The 13119-nt window shown below is 39.3% G+C and overlaps 1 protein-coding gene across 1 annotated transcript in view; it reads left to right on the top strand.

Moving 5' to 3' along the window:
* Positions 1-447: 447 nt before the first annotated feature.
* The window catches only part of IMPG2 (interphotoreceptor matrix proteoglycan 2), a 61022-nt gene continuing 48350 nt past the window's right edge, over positions 448-13119 (top strand). Inside the window, exons 1-2 of the mRNA XM_086761898.1 lie at positions 448-2951; positions 4264-4524. Of these exons, the coding sequence (XP_086618024.1) occupies positions 2873-2951; positions 4264-4524 (340 nt within the window). The 5' untranslated portion in view covers positions 448-2872. The remainder of the gene's footprint in view (positions 2952-4263; positions 4525-13119) is intronic.

The raw sequence follows: 13119 nt of genomic DNA, 5'->3' as shown, positions 1-13119 counted from the left end.
AAGCGAAAAGCTTTTGTCTAACCTAATTTTCTCAGCTAAACTGGGAATTTTGTTGGTGAATCCTGTCAAATGCCATGAAGTCAGTTACTGTAGTCCAGTCCCAGGAGACAATTTATAATCTTGGTATTAAGCTGTGTGAGCTTGGAGATAGGGAGTGTCTGCCATCATATGGCTCTTCATTAGAGGCATTTTCGTTAAGGTATACCTTTATTTTGCATTATTTAGCTGCAGATGAGTGGATTTAGCCTTTTAAATAAATTGCATTTCAAAAACAATGAAGTTATTTAGAACAGTATGTGCACTGTAGCAGAATTTCAGTGACCATTAGCTTGTAGAGAACTATAATTCAGCTAAACACATCTGCTATATGAAAGTGGATGTCCTTTCTTTATAGAAACACAAATTGTCAGAAAAATGGGGTTTTGGAGGTACTGATGTGACCTTGGTGCGTTACATCACTAGGATTATACTTCCCTTTTTTTTTTCCTTAGCATGAAAATACTTTTCCTGAGTACTGTCAAACAGGTACAATTTGACTGCTGGAAATGAAGATTTATCCATCTTCTGATACAAGGTATTACTGTGAAGGCTTTAGTCAAATTAACGGAGGAGTTAGTTTGCCAAGGTTATTTTGGAAGTCTATTGCAAGAATTGTTTTGCTTGTTTTAAGAACCTTTAAATTACCATTGTGCTTTTAGTTATGCCTTTTGCTATCATAAATGTAGGAGATTATCAGCTGTTGCAAATCTAAATTTTAGTGCTGAAATGAGTGTTAGATTTAAAATTGATGGCTTGAACTAATAGTGATAAAACTGAATTTCAGCGTTTCAAGTATTTTATCATACAGAAGCTAATGTAGTCATGCCATAGAAAACAAATTTTGACAGAGATATAAAACAGGTATTTTTCGTACTATTCACATTCTTTGTGCCTTTGAGTGCTGACCAAAAAAAACCCAGCAATGTCTTATATCTGAAAGGAAAATTTTTATTTTGGCTTCATACTCATGTATTGTGAGAATTTTCTCTAAAAGGGTTAGTTGTCATGCATTCTTGAGATAAGTTAGCCTTTGCCTTTATAAGCATGTATAGTATTTCTAATCTTGATTCAGTTGCATTTCTGCAGGGAAACGCAAGCAAAAGCATTCATGACATTGAAAGCACCAGTCTTTGCAGAGGGTTAAAACAAGGCTGATCTGTGTTGTTGAATCCAGGATTGTAATAAAGGTACCCAAGCTAGCCTCAGAAGTTACTCTATCTACCTGGAAATGCTGAATAGGACTTCAAAGCAAATTTTACGGGCACCAGTGCAAGGTTCCTGTGCCTCATATCATCAGGATGGTTTCACATACAGCTGCAGTGGGGTGGTACTGCTGCTGATACTGTAGTTAGCTTGACAGAGCCAGCCTAGGTGGGCAGCGCCGGTTTGATAAATCTAAAATGTCTGATTCTATGAAAACTGTTTGGGAGTGTTAGAGTAGCTCACTGGTTTAAATTAAAGTGTAATTTAGTAATTTTGTGGGGAAAAAAAAATGAGGAAAATATGTTGTTGTTTTGAAAAATATAAACTAAAGTCTGTTAGATGTCAGAAGACAGCATAAAAACAAAGGTAGTTTTGTTTTATTCCTGTGAGTGTCCTGCGTGTAATATCAGGAATTATCAGTATTATCTGAATTGTTGGAGTTCAGCAGAGCAGCTAGAAGAAAGGAGACAGCTGCGTACCTGAGGAACTGTGTCTAAATGCTCTGCAGACCGTCATCTGGGAAGCCTTGGGAATCCAGCATTGAAATATTTATGCAAAACCACTACCAAAACCAGTCACTTCAGACAAAACAGCACTTTGCTCAGTTTGGTCTGAATGCAGTAACCAACAAGTCCTGAGTTAACGCCACCCGGGGGACAGCCCTGACAGGGTTTTCTAGTGGTCCAAATGCTGTCTGCCATTGTGGGACTGCTTCCATACACGTTTCTGCGATGAGCTGACCCTGGACAGGACGGGAGCTGAGACTGCTGCTGTTTTCCTGCCCTCTCTCCTTTCTGCAGTTCTTCTTAGCTGATCATCTCTTCAGGTATCTGTACTAACTTGCTTCAACTGCTCGTGTCAGATAATACCTGAACAGCGATGAAAGAATGATGAAACACCTTGCCCTGGCTTTATCTTTGGAGGAAGCAGCTGTTCCGGGATGCCAAGGACAGAGCTGAGGCAGCACAAGATTTTCTGCTTTAGCACAGACTTTGGCAGCAGGGCTGTATTAGCTCTGTCACCAGAAGAAACAAGCCTACAAAACAATTGCTTTGGTGTTATCTACATACGTGTAGGTGTTTAAGCGAGTCAGTATGTTTTTAGACACATATATCTGTACAAGCAGAAGACAAAACACACTGAGACCTTCCACTGAAGACTAGTGGGCTCCCTCTGATGCTTTGTGGTCAGCATAATTTTAAAAAACGGCAGAAATTGAAGGGGCCAATGAAAAAACGCGGTTAATTGGATGTGAAAGGTGCTGTCCTTGTTTGGACTGTCTGTTAATGGTATGACAAGCTCTGGTAAAGAGCTTAGCTGGTCAGATTAAAATTAAAAAATTGTCTCAGTCCATCTGCTAGCTCCAAGGAGTTTACTTCCATCACCTTTTCTTGTTTCTTCACTAAAGCGGAATACAGTCTTTGAAAGGAATATTCCCAGGATATCTTGCTTGACTTTTTTTACCTAATGCTTTTTCACAAGATAATTATACGTGACGTCAAGATATTTTCAAGAAGGGCAATGCTCTTGGTTGATTCAAGGATACATTAAAGACAACAGCTCTTTTGCTAAAAGGGATTTTCTTTTTTTTCCTTGCATATTGTTTTGTTTTTTTTTGACATAAATAAGTATGACTGACTTCGTTTGGAAAGTCTTTCTTTGCCTTCTGCTTTTGGGAATGATTAAATGCGATCTTCAAATAATTGCAGGTAATGCAGAAATCTTATTAATATTCTTGTTTTCAAAGTTTACTGATGGTAGTGTGTAGAAATAGAAATACTTCTCTGCTTTAATTATAACAAAGGGGACTAATACAGAGAAATGTTTGGTCAAATCTGTGCTATGGTATCAGTGTAAATGTGTAATACTTGAGTGATTTCCAGGAGGTATTACTGTACATTTGTGTTGTTTTAAGTGTAGAATGTAGCTACAGGAGGCAAGTTTTTCCAACTTTGAGAGAGATTTAATACTGATAAATGTTTTCCTTGGTGCTTTTTTTCTTTAATAATTTTATATTAAATCTTGAAAAGTGAGGTTCTGTCTTCTGCTTATGCACTCTGAAAATGTGTCAGTTTGGGTAAAGATTGGGCTTTTACCTTAGTGACCTTTTTTGATGTTCTCTCTGATGTACCATCTGGTGCTGATCTTCTGCAGTAGAGCTGACTACTGATATACCATCAAAATAACCATGTTCTTCATTTTTCAGTCATCAAAGACAAAGGTGCTATTGACTTTGAAGTTGCAGAATACGCTCGTTATCTGTGGGACGAAAAATAGCATACACTTATTACTGTTCTTTCTCTAATAAATGATTCATTGTGATTCTTCTTCAGTCATGTTTTTTGGGGAAAAAGTGAATAAAGAAACTTAAATTAACTAATTTTGCATCAGCTGACTACTGTCTGTGGAGGGCAGAGAATGAGTGTCAAACTAAAACCAAATAGATGCGTTCTCCCCTCAGCTGTAAAGTTTCCTCTGGAATCATGTGGAACAACTAACATGAGAGAGAATTTTGAAAAAGCAAAAGCTGACAAGCCCTTTTTTTTTCCTTTTTCGCTCCAGTTGGGTGGGGACCTATCTCATGCTGGTGAAAGGTATGCTTGCTAGCTGTCAATTCAAGCAGCTTTCTTGATGCAAGAGATAGAAATGTTTCCTGTGGAAAAAAAAGATGGAATAAGGGGAGTTTTTAATTAATTATTTCATTCCTGGCCCTGAAAGCTTCTAAGTACATGTTTATTCACAAATATAGTCCCATTTACTTAAACAAGCCAAATCACAAATGGAAGTGAAAACACAAAACACGAGCGTTCAAAGGGTTAGGCCTTTGGGTTATGTTGCCATTTGATGGGACGCAGTAAAGAGCTTAAGGTTCTTTATAATAGTACAGGCATGCAGATAGGTTTTGTTAACACACAAAAAAGCACAGTTATGTCCTTCAGAGGTCAGAGCAATGGCATTAAGATACATATGATTGCATCTCTATCTCATCTGAGAAATTTATGTGTGGTTTTAATTTTACAGCAGAAGGTTATTCAGCTACAGAAGGAGGACAGGCTAAAGGTGGTTCACCAACGCCTCATCTCAGTGGCTGGCAGTTGGCAAACCCTTCTCAGTCTCCTGGGTTGAAAAAGCTTAATGGCATCGTGGAGGCTGAACAGGTCAACAAGCATTTGCTGTTACGAAGGAAGCGGTCCATTCTGTTTCCCAGTGGAGTTAAGATCTGCCCTGATGAATCTGTTGAGCAGGCAATTGCCAACCATCTGAAGTATTTCAGGCTCAGAGGTAAGTGATTGTATGTCTCATGGGTAATTGATAATGAAAATTTATTTATTAAAAAATAATAGATGAAGCTTTAAAACATAATAAATACTAGGCCATAGTAAATATATTGTTGCCCAATAAACGTAGTTTTCTGCGATGATCTGCCTTACGAGACCTATTCCGAGCTAAAAAATCACCTTCTAGTTACACTCATGTATCATAAAACTCGCAGTCCCTAAAACCAGAGTTACTGTTTAATAACTACTTGTCCTTTCTCATAGAACAATTTGAGTGCTAAGAAAATTAGGTGTTATGTACATGTTAGCTGAACGTCAGAGCTTGTTAGTTTTATTTACTGTTCTTCACGTGCTAGTAGAATTCACTGAGGGATCTTTCAGAAGAGTCAAGTCTGAGACATTAGCGTCTCAGCCACGTGACTTCTGACTACAGCTGGTTGTGAAAGCGTAGTATATTCTCTTGTCTAGAAAGCCAAGCTCTGTGTATCAGGCTGTAGCATAATAGAGATGAAGCCTTTCTTTCAAGATATAGGAGCTGGTGTGACAGCTTTCTCTGAAAAGCGGAAATGTTCCTGGTAACAGCTTCTTTCATAAGACAAATATTACAGCAATATGACATGTTTTAAACCTTCTGTCTGACAACATTGGAATGGGGCATCAAGGTCACTCAGCACTTTCTGGTGTTTGTGTGTCTCTGCATTATAGCAGTCAAACAATTTGTAGTGTCTTCATGTGTTTGCACATAATAGGTGAAACAAGAAAGAGCTGCTGTCACTTAAAGGAGAAGGAAAGGTCTTCAGAGACACATGTTTAATGAGACACTTTTGAGTGCCTGTAGAAGAAACTCCCACTGGTAACTAATTTATTCACTTAGAGCAGTGAAAAACAACTAATAGTGGGAGTTGCTAAATGTTGGTGTAAAAGTAAACATAAATAACGTATTTGGAGAACAAAGTGGAATTATATGGGATCAGAGCCTCATTCAAATATGAATTGTGCCCAGCTTGTGAGGGATGTTGACACTGATGATCATGCAGACATTTTGACAGGCTTTGCAAGCTTCCTGCTTGTATCTGCCCAGTAACACTGAACCGTTCTTTGTTTTGCTCAAACTGAATCAATACTCTGTGCTTTAAATGCAGTCACCCTGCAATTACCTGTGACAGCAGTATGTAAGGGCAATACCAAGTAAGCAAAAGTGTGAGTGATAATAAACAAGGAAAATCTGTAAATTAGGTTGTAAAAGCTTATTTAGAACTTAATGGTTCTAGGTTGAATCAAAAATCCACCTAGTCCATCTGCTTTCCTACTGGATTTATGGCTTTTACAATCCACAAGGATTTCATGAGCAGAGATGCCATGATCACCCTTAGCACTTTTAACTTAAAACTTTTGAAAAAGATGTCTGCAAGTAGCAGAGGTGACTTTAACTAGCAGCAAGTCGAGCAAGGTCTGGTTCAAGCCATTTGTCATCTTCATTTTGTTAGCAGCAATGCGCTGCGCCACGAGTATTTGGAAATGTCTAGTTAATTGCATCTTGAGTTAAATGCACCTGAGGTAAGCGAGAGTCGATGATGCTGTTACTTTCATTCACAGTAAAGCTGTTCCTTGCGTGTTATTGAATTATATACCAGGTTTTTCTTGAAGCTATGCTTTTACTAGCTAGCTGAATCAGTGCAGTGATAAAATAGTGAGACGGACTTTCTTATGTCTGCACTGTCAACAAAATAGTCCTAGGGAAGAGTGTGGTCACTGTTGAGCACTCAGAGACCAGCTACTATCAGTGATTAGAAAAATAACTGACCCCACAAAGGAATAAATATGAATGTACACAGAATCTGTTGATTTCTCAATCTCAGTCTGCATTTTTAGAATCTTTTTTTTATTCTCTATCTGTTGAAGTAAGGAATGACATTAATATCCCATACTTTCTCTGAAAAGGATGGTTTCAATACAATCTGTTCTTTCATTAGTTTTACTTTACTATCAGCAAAAACAAAACAGTGCCACTACCATGGAAAGAAATGTTTATTGCTGTTTTGACATAACAGCTTTTTTTTAAAAAAAGAAAAGATTTGCATGTGCTGGTTATCCGGGTTACGTTTGTTCTATCTATATCAACCTTAGAAGGAAGCAGGTGGGAATATAATTATCTACCGGTAGCTCCAAGCTCTATTTACTTTTGCTAGCTTGCTAAAGCCTCTATTAGTGTCAGACTCTGACGAACATTTCTGTCATAGGCTTTAAACAAGTGCTTATGTCATATAGCTGTAGGCTTAAAAGTATACAGCTTTTTTTTTTTTTTTTTTTTTTTGTCCAGACTACAACATCTGGATTTTTTTAGCCTTAAAAAGATACAAGATAAAGAGATATGATAAATATATAAAAATCATTAAAAAAAAAACCAAAGGGCAGCAAAATACAGGGATCTGGAGAAAAATCAGTATTTCGTAAACCAGCAGTAGCACCCTTCAGCATATGAAAGTCTAAGTAATGGTATGACTTTTCACTGGTGGTTGTTGTTATTACTGTAGTAGTCAGGAGCACCAGCCAAAAGTATCAGTGGTTTTGCACTTGTTTCTCTACACCTGCAGTCTAGAAGACACATTTCTCAAGTGCTGATTTATTCCTACAGTCAGTCACATTGCAGAACAAATGGAGCTTTGCATTAGCCAAAGATATTATTTTCAATCTCTTTTGAGATGAACCTGGGATTATGATTGTCTCTTGTGCTTTCCAGTATGACAGAGTCTCTGCATCTCTTGTAGCTGTTGCTGCTGTTGGCTGTCTGGCTTTGTACTTAATTTTTTTGAATATGGAGATGGAAATCAGTCATAGATGCTTACAGATTGAGTACTATAGGCCTATGGGTTGGGTCTTACGGAGTGTTTTTAACAAATGTCTTTTTAAATGGAAGTAATGTTATGGCTGCTGCTGGAAGAGTCATGTAAATCTAGTGGTTGTTCGTAGCTAGACCGTTGTGACAAACACAAAGTGTGTCCAGTGGGCAGCTGGATAGGTTTTGCAAAAATCTAGTAGTGGGATTTCAGATAGTGAGTGTGCTGTAGATGGTAAGTTAGTTATGAATAATGATGTTCTTTACTGCTGACAGGGAGGCGGTAGCCCAAGCCCCTGTTAAATAAAAATTATTGTGTGAAAAGTAGCCATACTTGCTCAGACCAAAAGTCTGTTTTGACCAGTTATTTTACATAGACAATTCGGTGAATCTGTCTATTTCCTTTGGTGTAAATTGCCAGTAGATGGCTGAGGATTGTAATAGATTTGGAAGTTGAATTAGCCAGTAGAACAGAAACAAGATAAGGCCTGTAAGGCTGCATGGCTTACACCGTTTCCCTATCCTGTGCCTGTTAACTGGATAAAAAAAAGACTGCCGGATTTTGAAACCGTGGTTCAGGATTGATACTGCCGTTTTTTGCCGCCTCCGAGATGTAATTACTCTGGTGGCTACCTTTCCTAAATTCTGTTTGCGTTTTTTCCTGCTGTGATTCACTGTCTTAAACAACTCAGTGTATGCTCGTGAGTGAGTACATCTTTTCACAAGAGTAGATCAGATAGTCTCTGCTAGAACCATTTTCGTCAGCCAGAGCTTCAGATAAACATTATCTTTAGATTTTCAGTTTTAAAGTTAGTGACCAAAGAAGGAAGTAGACCATATTCTAGAGCATATTCTATTCTGTGTCATAGCTGATGAGAAGCAAGGGCATTCTGGTACTGTGTAAAGAATAAAAGGTATTTCTCAGGAATGAAGTTCTATGCGTGATTATGATCCCTAGAATTGGTATCCTTGGCATAGCACGGACCTTTCTCATTTTCCCCTTTCTTGGGTCACTTCCAATGTATTTACTGAAGCCTTAGAAATAATGATATTATGTTCTGCAGATGGACAGAGCTAAGAGTGAAGTTTCAATTTGATGCTGATATCCTACATGTTACAAATGATTCAAATCTTGCAGAATAATGACGAAAGCAAACAGTCAAAAGTCATTAAAAGTACATGGCTAAACAAGCATACAATAAATAAAGTGCCTGGCTGAGTGAGCCTTTTCTCCATGTTTCCCTGTCATCCCTGGCACATATTGTGCATAGCTCATACTCAGCCAATACATTTCTGAAGTTTATTTGTAGAAGGTCTAGTTCTGTCTCTCTCTGCGTTTTAATTATGAGATGTCAGCATATGCTTCTGAAAAGCTTGACTTTTCCCATGAAAGACACTGCTTTGTAGTTGCTGAAATATTACTGATGAGAATAGTTTATGTGCTGGAGTTTAGTATGTTAGCGTTCAAAGAAAAAAAATTTCATGTGGATTAGCTAATTCACATTCAACTATTTTGATTTAAAATCCTGATTTGTTGTGTATATTGTTTAAGGGTTGCTATGTTATAGGCCATACACAGCAGCATTTCAGCAACAGATCATGTGATTTCTCTGCATGTATTTACATTAATTTGTTTAGCAAGTGCTAACAAAGTGTTTGCAGGAAAAACATCTTAGGAGGTGTCTGTCAGTCTCCCCATCACTGTAGTCCTTATCAAAACCCACTGCAATTAAGCCATTCAGTTGTGCAGAAATTGTCAGAGAGGAGAAGGAGTTGGCCTCATGTTGCCTCAAAATAGAATATTCAGCCTGATTCAGTGCTCCTAGCCACTGTACATGATTCAACTCTTAAGAAGCACTAATGGGATTTAACTGGGATTAAACTCCCAGCACTGCCCACTTAAACAAATGGCCAGAAAGCCACCCTACCCCCTAGTAGGTGCCCAGTGCTGTCATGTGGTGCCCCTTCTGTTACCCTTAGAAATCCCCAGGCATGGACTGAGTGTAATAGGCTAATTGTCTCTCATTTTAGAGATAAATGCACCCTGAATGGTAAAGCTAGAGCCGCAGAGATGCTGTATCCTACCCCGCTGTGTGACAGGCAGCCATATAGGGAAATTTCAGAAAGAGATTGAGATCATCTCGTCACAGATCTTAGCTGCAGGTTTTGAAAACAACGATGAAGTCTTTAGGAAAGGAAGTTTCAAATAAACTTCTTTTGCACCCCTTTCTGCAGATTTATAGGACTGAAAAGAGCTTGTGCCTGCCTATGTGGAATTTTTTTTTGGCTGAAACACAATCTTTCTTAAGCTTTTCAGGATATTCTCTATTATTTGTATTGCTTGTGCACTAACACTGCATTTGAAGCAGATAAGCTCCCAAGGGCTGGACTTTTTGGCTTCCAGAGCAGATACGCTGGGATTCACATGGTCTTACGACATGTCTGACTTTCTGAGGCAGCCTTTGAAACCTGTTACACCTTTAAGAGTCAAGACCTTGCCTACTTTAAGTGCCTATGACATTTTGCTCAAGTGGAAGTTTGCACAAGGGTATGGGCCAAATGTGCTGTTCTTTCCATTTTTACTGCCTTGGTGCTCTCTCACCCCTTGGAGATGATTATCTCAGTGATGAGTTAAGTGACTCAAATTTCAGAGGCATTTCAGGATGGACTACATGCAAAACAAAGTATGTGCATGCAAAATGTATTTTAGAAAAATTGCAGAACAAGCCGTCTGGTTTGCATTCTTAGTTTGAATTCTGATTTATCATGCCAGTCAGTTACACATCTCCTGCATACCTGCTTCCTCTCCTGCAGACAGCTGGATTGATCGCATCTCTGTAGCAGGCAGCCTCTCTCTATCTAGTAAGTCTTCATTTTTAGACATTTTAATTCTTCAGAGGAAAACTGCAAAGTACCTGAGAGATCAGTTAACACTAAAATACAAGTTATTTATTACTGCAGCCATGGGATGAAGGAAGTAATGTTCTAGAGAAGCTTACCTTCCCACCCACATGTAGCTCCAAGGCTCTTAGCTCGCTGCCTTAAGATTGATCTCGATTTTTTGATGCTTTTAATCAGTATTGTTTGCCAGGGATTAGAGGCCTCATGGCAAATCTCGTCTCCTCCAGGGCCTCGTGTTGCTAATACTGTCCCACATATCTGTGCCTTTGGCTACCCCCATAGCAGGCTAGTGAAAGTTTGGTGTGAGATCTGCCATACAGACGGGCCCTTCACACCTGTCCTGAGGGCTGGTCTGCAATTTGGGTGGCATGTGGCAGCACTGCTGGCTCCACTCAGCCATTCCTGTCCCATCCTGGCAGGGTTGCCTGCTTGGGTGGTTGGTTTTTAAGGGTTTTGCAGCTAGTCTTAGGAACCTAACTCCTGGAAAGATCATAACTCAAAGCCTGTACAGATTTATTTTACCTCATATTTGGAGTATGTTAATGCAGCCTATTGTATTAAGCAAGCAGTTCAGTCATAACTCTGAACTGTTGGGCTCCTGTCAATTTATTGTAAGCTCTGATGCTGCAAATTTTTTACATTCCTTATTTACTTCAAATATTTTATATTTAAAATTCAAAGTTACTTTGCTGGTCAAAAAACTTCCTGGTAAATCTATTTGTATTCCTGCCTTCCTGACTCTCATTTTCTTTTATTCTCCATTTTGGATTCAAGGAGTTGCTACTTTAAATATTAACCAAAAGTTGCTTCATTTATTGTTGGCATATGTAGATAGCCAGTGTGGCACAGATACTGGCAAATAGCTGGAAGGTCAGAAAGGAAAGATAGTGAATTATTTTTATACAGTAAAATAGTTATTTACTGAAGCTTCCAGTCAAGTCCTGTTTAATTTTGTTTACATTTTTGTATCTCCAAGTTTTGTCTACAGTCTCACAATGCTTATAATCTAGTTATGAAAAACTTTTTTCTTATATGGAAGGTCTCAAGAATTTGTTGATAAGAAACTTTGAAAAACCTCCCTGGCCAGCAGATAGTCGAAAACCCACCACCTTCAAATTAAAAGAAGATTAATCACATTTATTATGGAACTTGAATGCACTGTGAGGGTGGTGTCCCTTCATTTCCCTGAGTGGCAACGTCAAGGCAGTGATGATAAGAACTGGCTCCCTCTTTGACATCAGTGAAGGAGAGATGGGAGACAGAATCATGCTTGTCTCTTCCTTTACATGAGCGTGATTTCAACCACGCTGAAGAAACCATGCTGTTCTTTTACTGTGCTTGGAGTGGCAACTCTCATCTAACTACAAAGCATTCAAAAAGGTGTATAAGAAAGAAAGACTGAAACAAAATTGTTCCATTTATAGCCAGGCTACAGATTTGCTCTTGAACACCATATAGGTAAGCATGTCTGGGGATGGTTCTTTAGTTGAGCCCTTACAGCCTGGATTTGTTATCCTGCAAAGCAATCATCTCCTTTGCTTTACAAACCAGCTGGAATAAACAGGACAATGACGAGATGGCCCGTGTGTCAACAAGGTTGCGGAGTGACTGTGTGTGGCAAGCAGGTCACTGTTGCTGAGGGTGCAGTTTCCTGGGCAAGGCTGACAGAAATGTGTAAATGGCAGCCATGGTAGATGTTTGCTTGGGGTTTTTAATCCCTCCCTGTGTGTCAGAACTAACAAACTCTCAGACTGCTTGGGAGGAAGGAATGGGCCAGCCTTTTCCTTCTGAATATGGAAGGAATTTGCACCACAGTGTCCAACTTGTTACTGCTCTCCGCAGTGGAAATGGCTTGATAGGACAGAGGCTAGAGAGGACAGAATGTGACTCCTTATACGCATCCACCTTCCTCTTCCCACAGAAAATACAACCCTGTTCTGACAGCTTAGGTCCAATTAACAAGCTTGGAGGCCACAGATGGCAAAAAGCCTTTGGGATTGGAATTCAGTGGGGTGTCTAATTCCCAATGAAAGGACACCGAACAAATCCTTAATCTATTAGGAGCTGATTGGGACAACTGTTCATGCAGCAGCAGCTTGTATTCGGGCAAGACACTCTCATCACATTTATTTTAAAAAAGAGATTAAACTTATTTACGAACATTAAGGAAAACTGCCTTCAATTATTACTGCCAATTATTACTTGCAACTGGAAAGCCTGCCCTTTGCCTGTTGCTGTTTGAAAACTGTAGGATTAAACAGTGCCACCACAATTTATTTGCAAGCTATTGCCATAGCTTCAGCTCTTGCTGATAGCCTGCTGAAGACTTATCCCAGCCGCAGGGAATAATCTCATTGCAGGATTGTTGCTGTACAATATCGCACCTGGCGTGAAAGATCCATTAATGCGAATGCAGGATATGAGTAGCACCAGAGGAGAAGGGAGTGAGCAGTATTCCTGAGTGTAGGCTTCTGGGTTTGAAACTGGATTTTGGTCTTTCCCTGGATGCCCAGCTCTTATGAGTGGGATGGTAGAGAGGATACTACAGATGTCACCGTGCTTCAGGAAGCTTATTAGTGCTCCGGCAGGATCCAGAAATCCCAGAGCAGGATTATGGCTTCGCTGCCTTAGGTCTGTGCAGAGGTCATATGGAAGTGTGGTCCCTGCCTTGAAGAGTTTGCTTCCTCAGCTGCTGAGGAGGCAAGTGTAACTCGAGGGGGAATGTGAGAGGGTGCACAGATGCTCATAAATTTGGTTATTTATTTCTGGTTAATAAAGATGTATAAAGCAAAACTGATTGGAAGCATCTCCGGTACTCCTTAACTGATTACTGTGTGTTATAGATAAAGTTAACTACCTGGA

This window comes from Chlamydotis macqueenii, chromosome 1 (assembly GCF_036417535.1).
Source record: "Chlamydotis macqueenii isolate bChlMac1 chromosome 1, bChlMac1.mat, whole genome shotgun sequence".
Lineage (NCBI taxonomy): Eukaryota > Metazoa > Chordata > Aves > Otidiformes > Otididae > Chlamydotis > Chlamydotis macqueenii.
The sequence above is the reverse complement of the archived record's forward strand: the minus strand, read 5'-3'. Positions and strand labels throughout refer to the sequence as shown.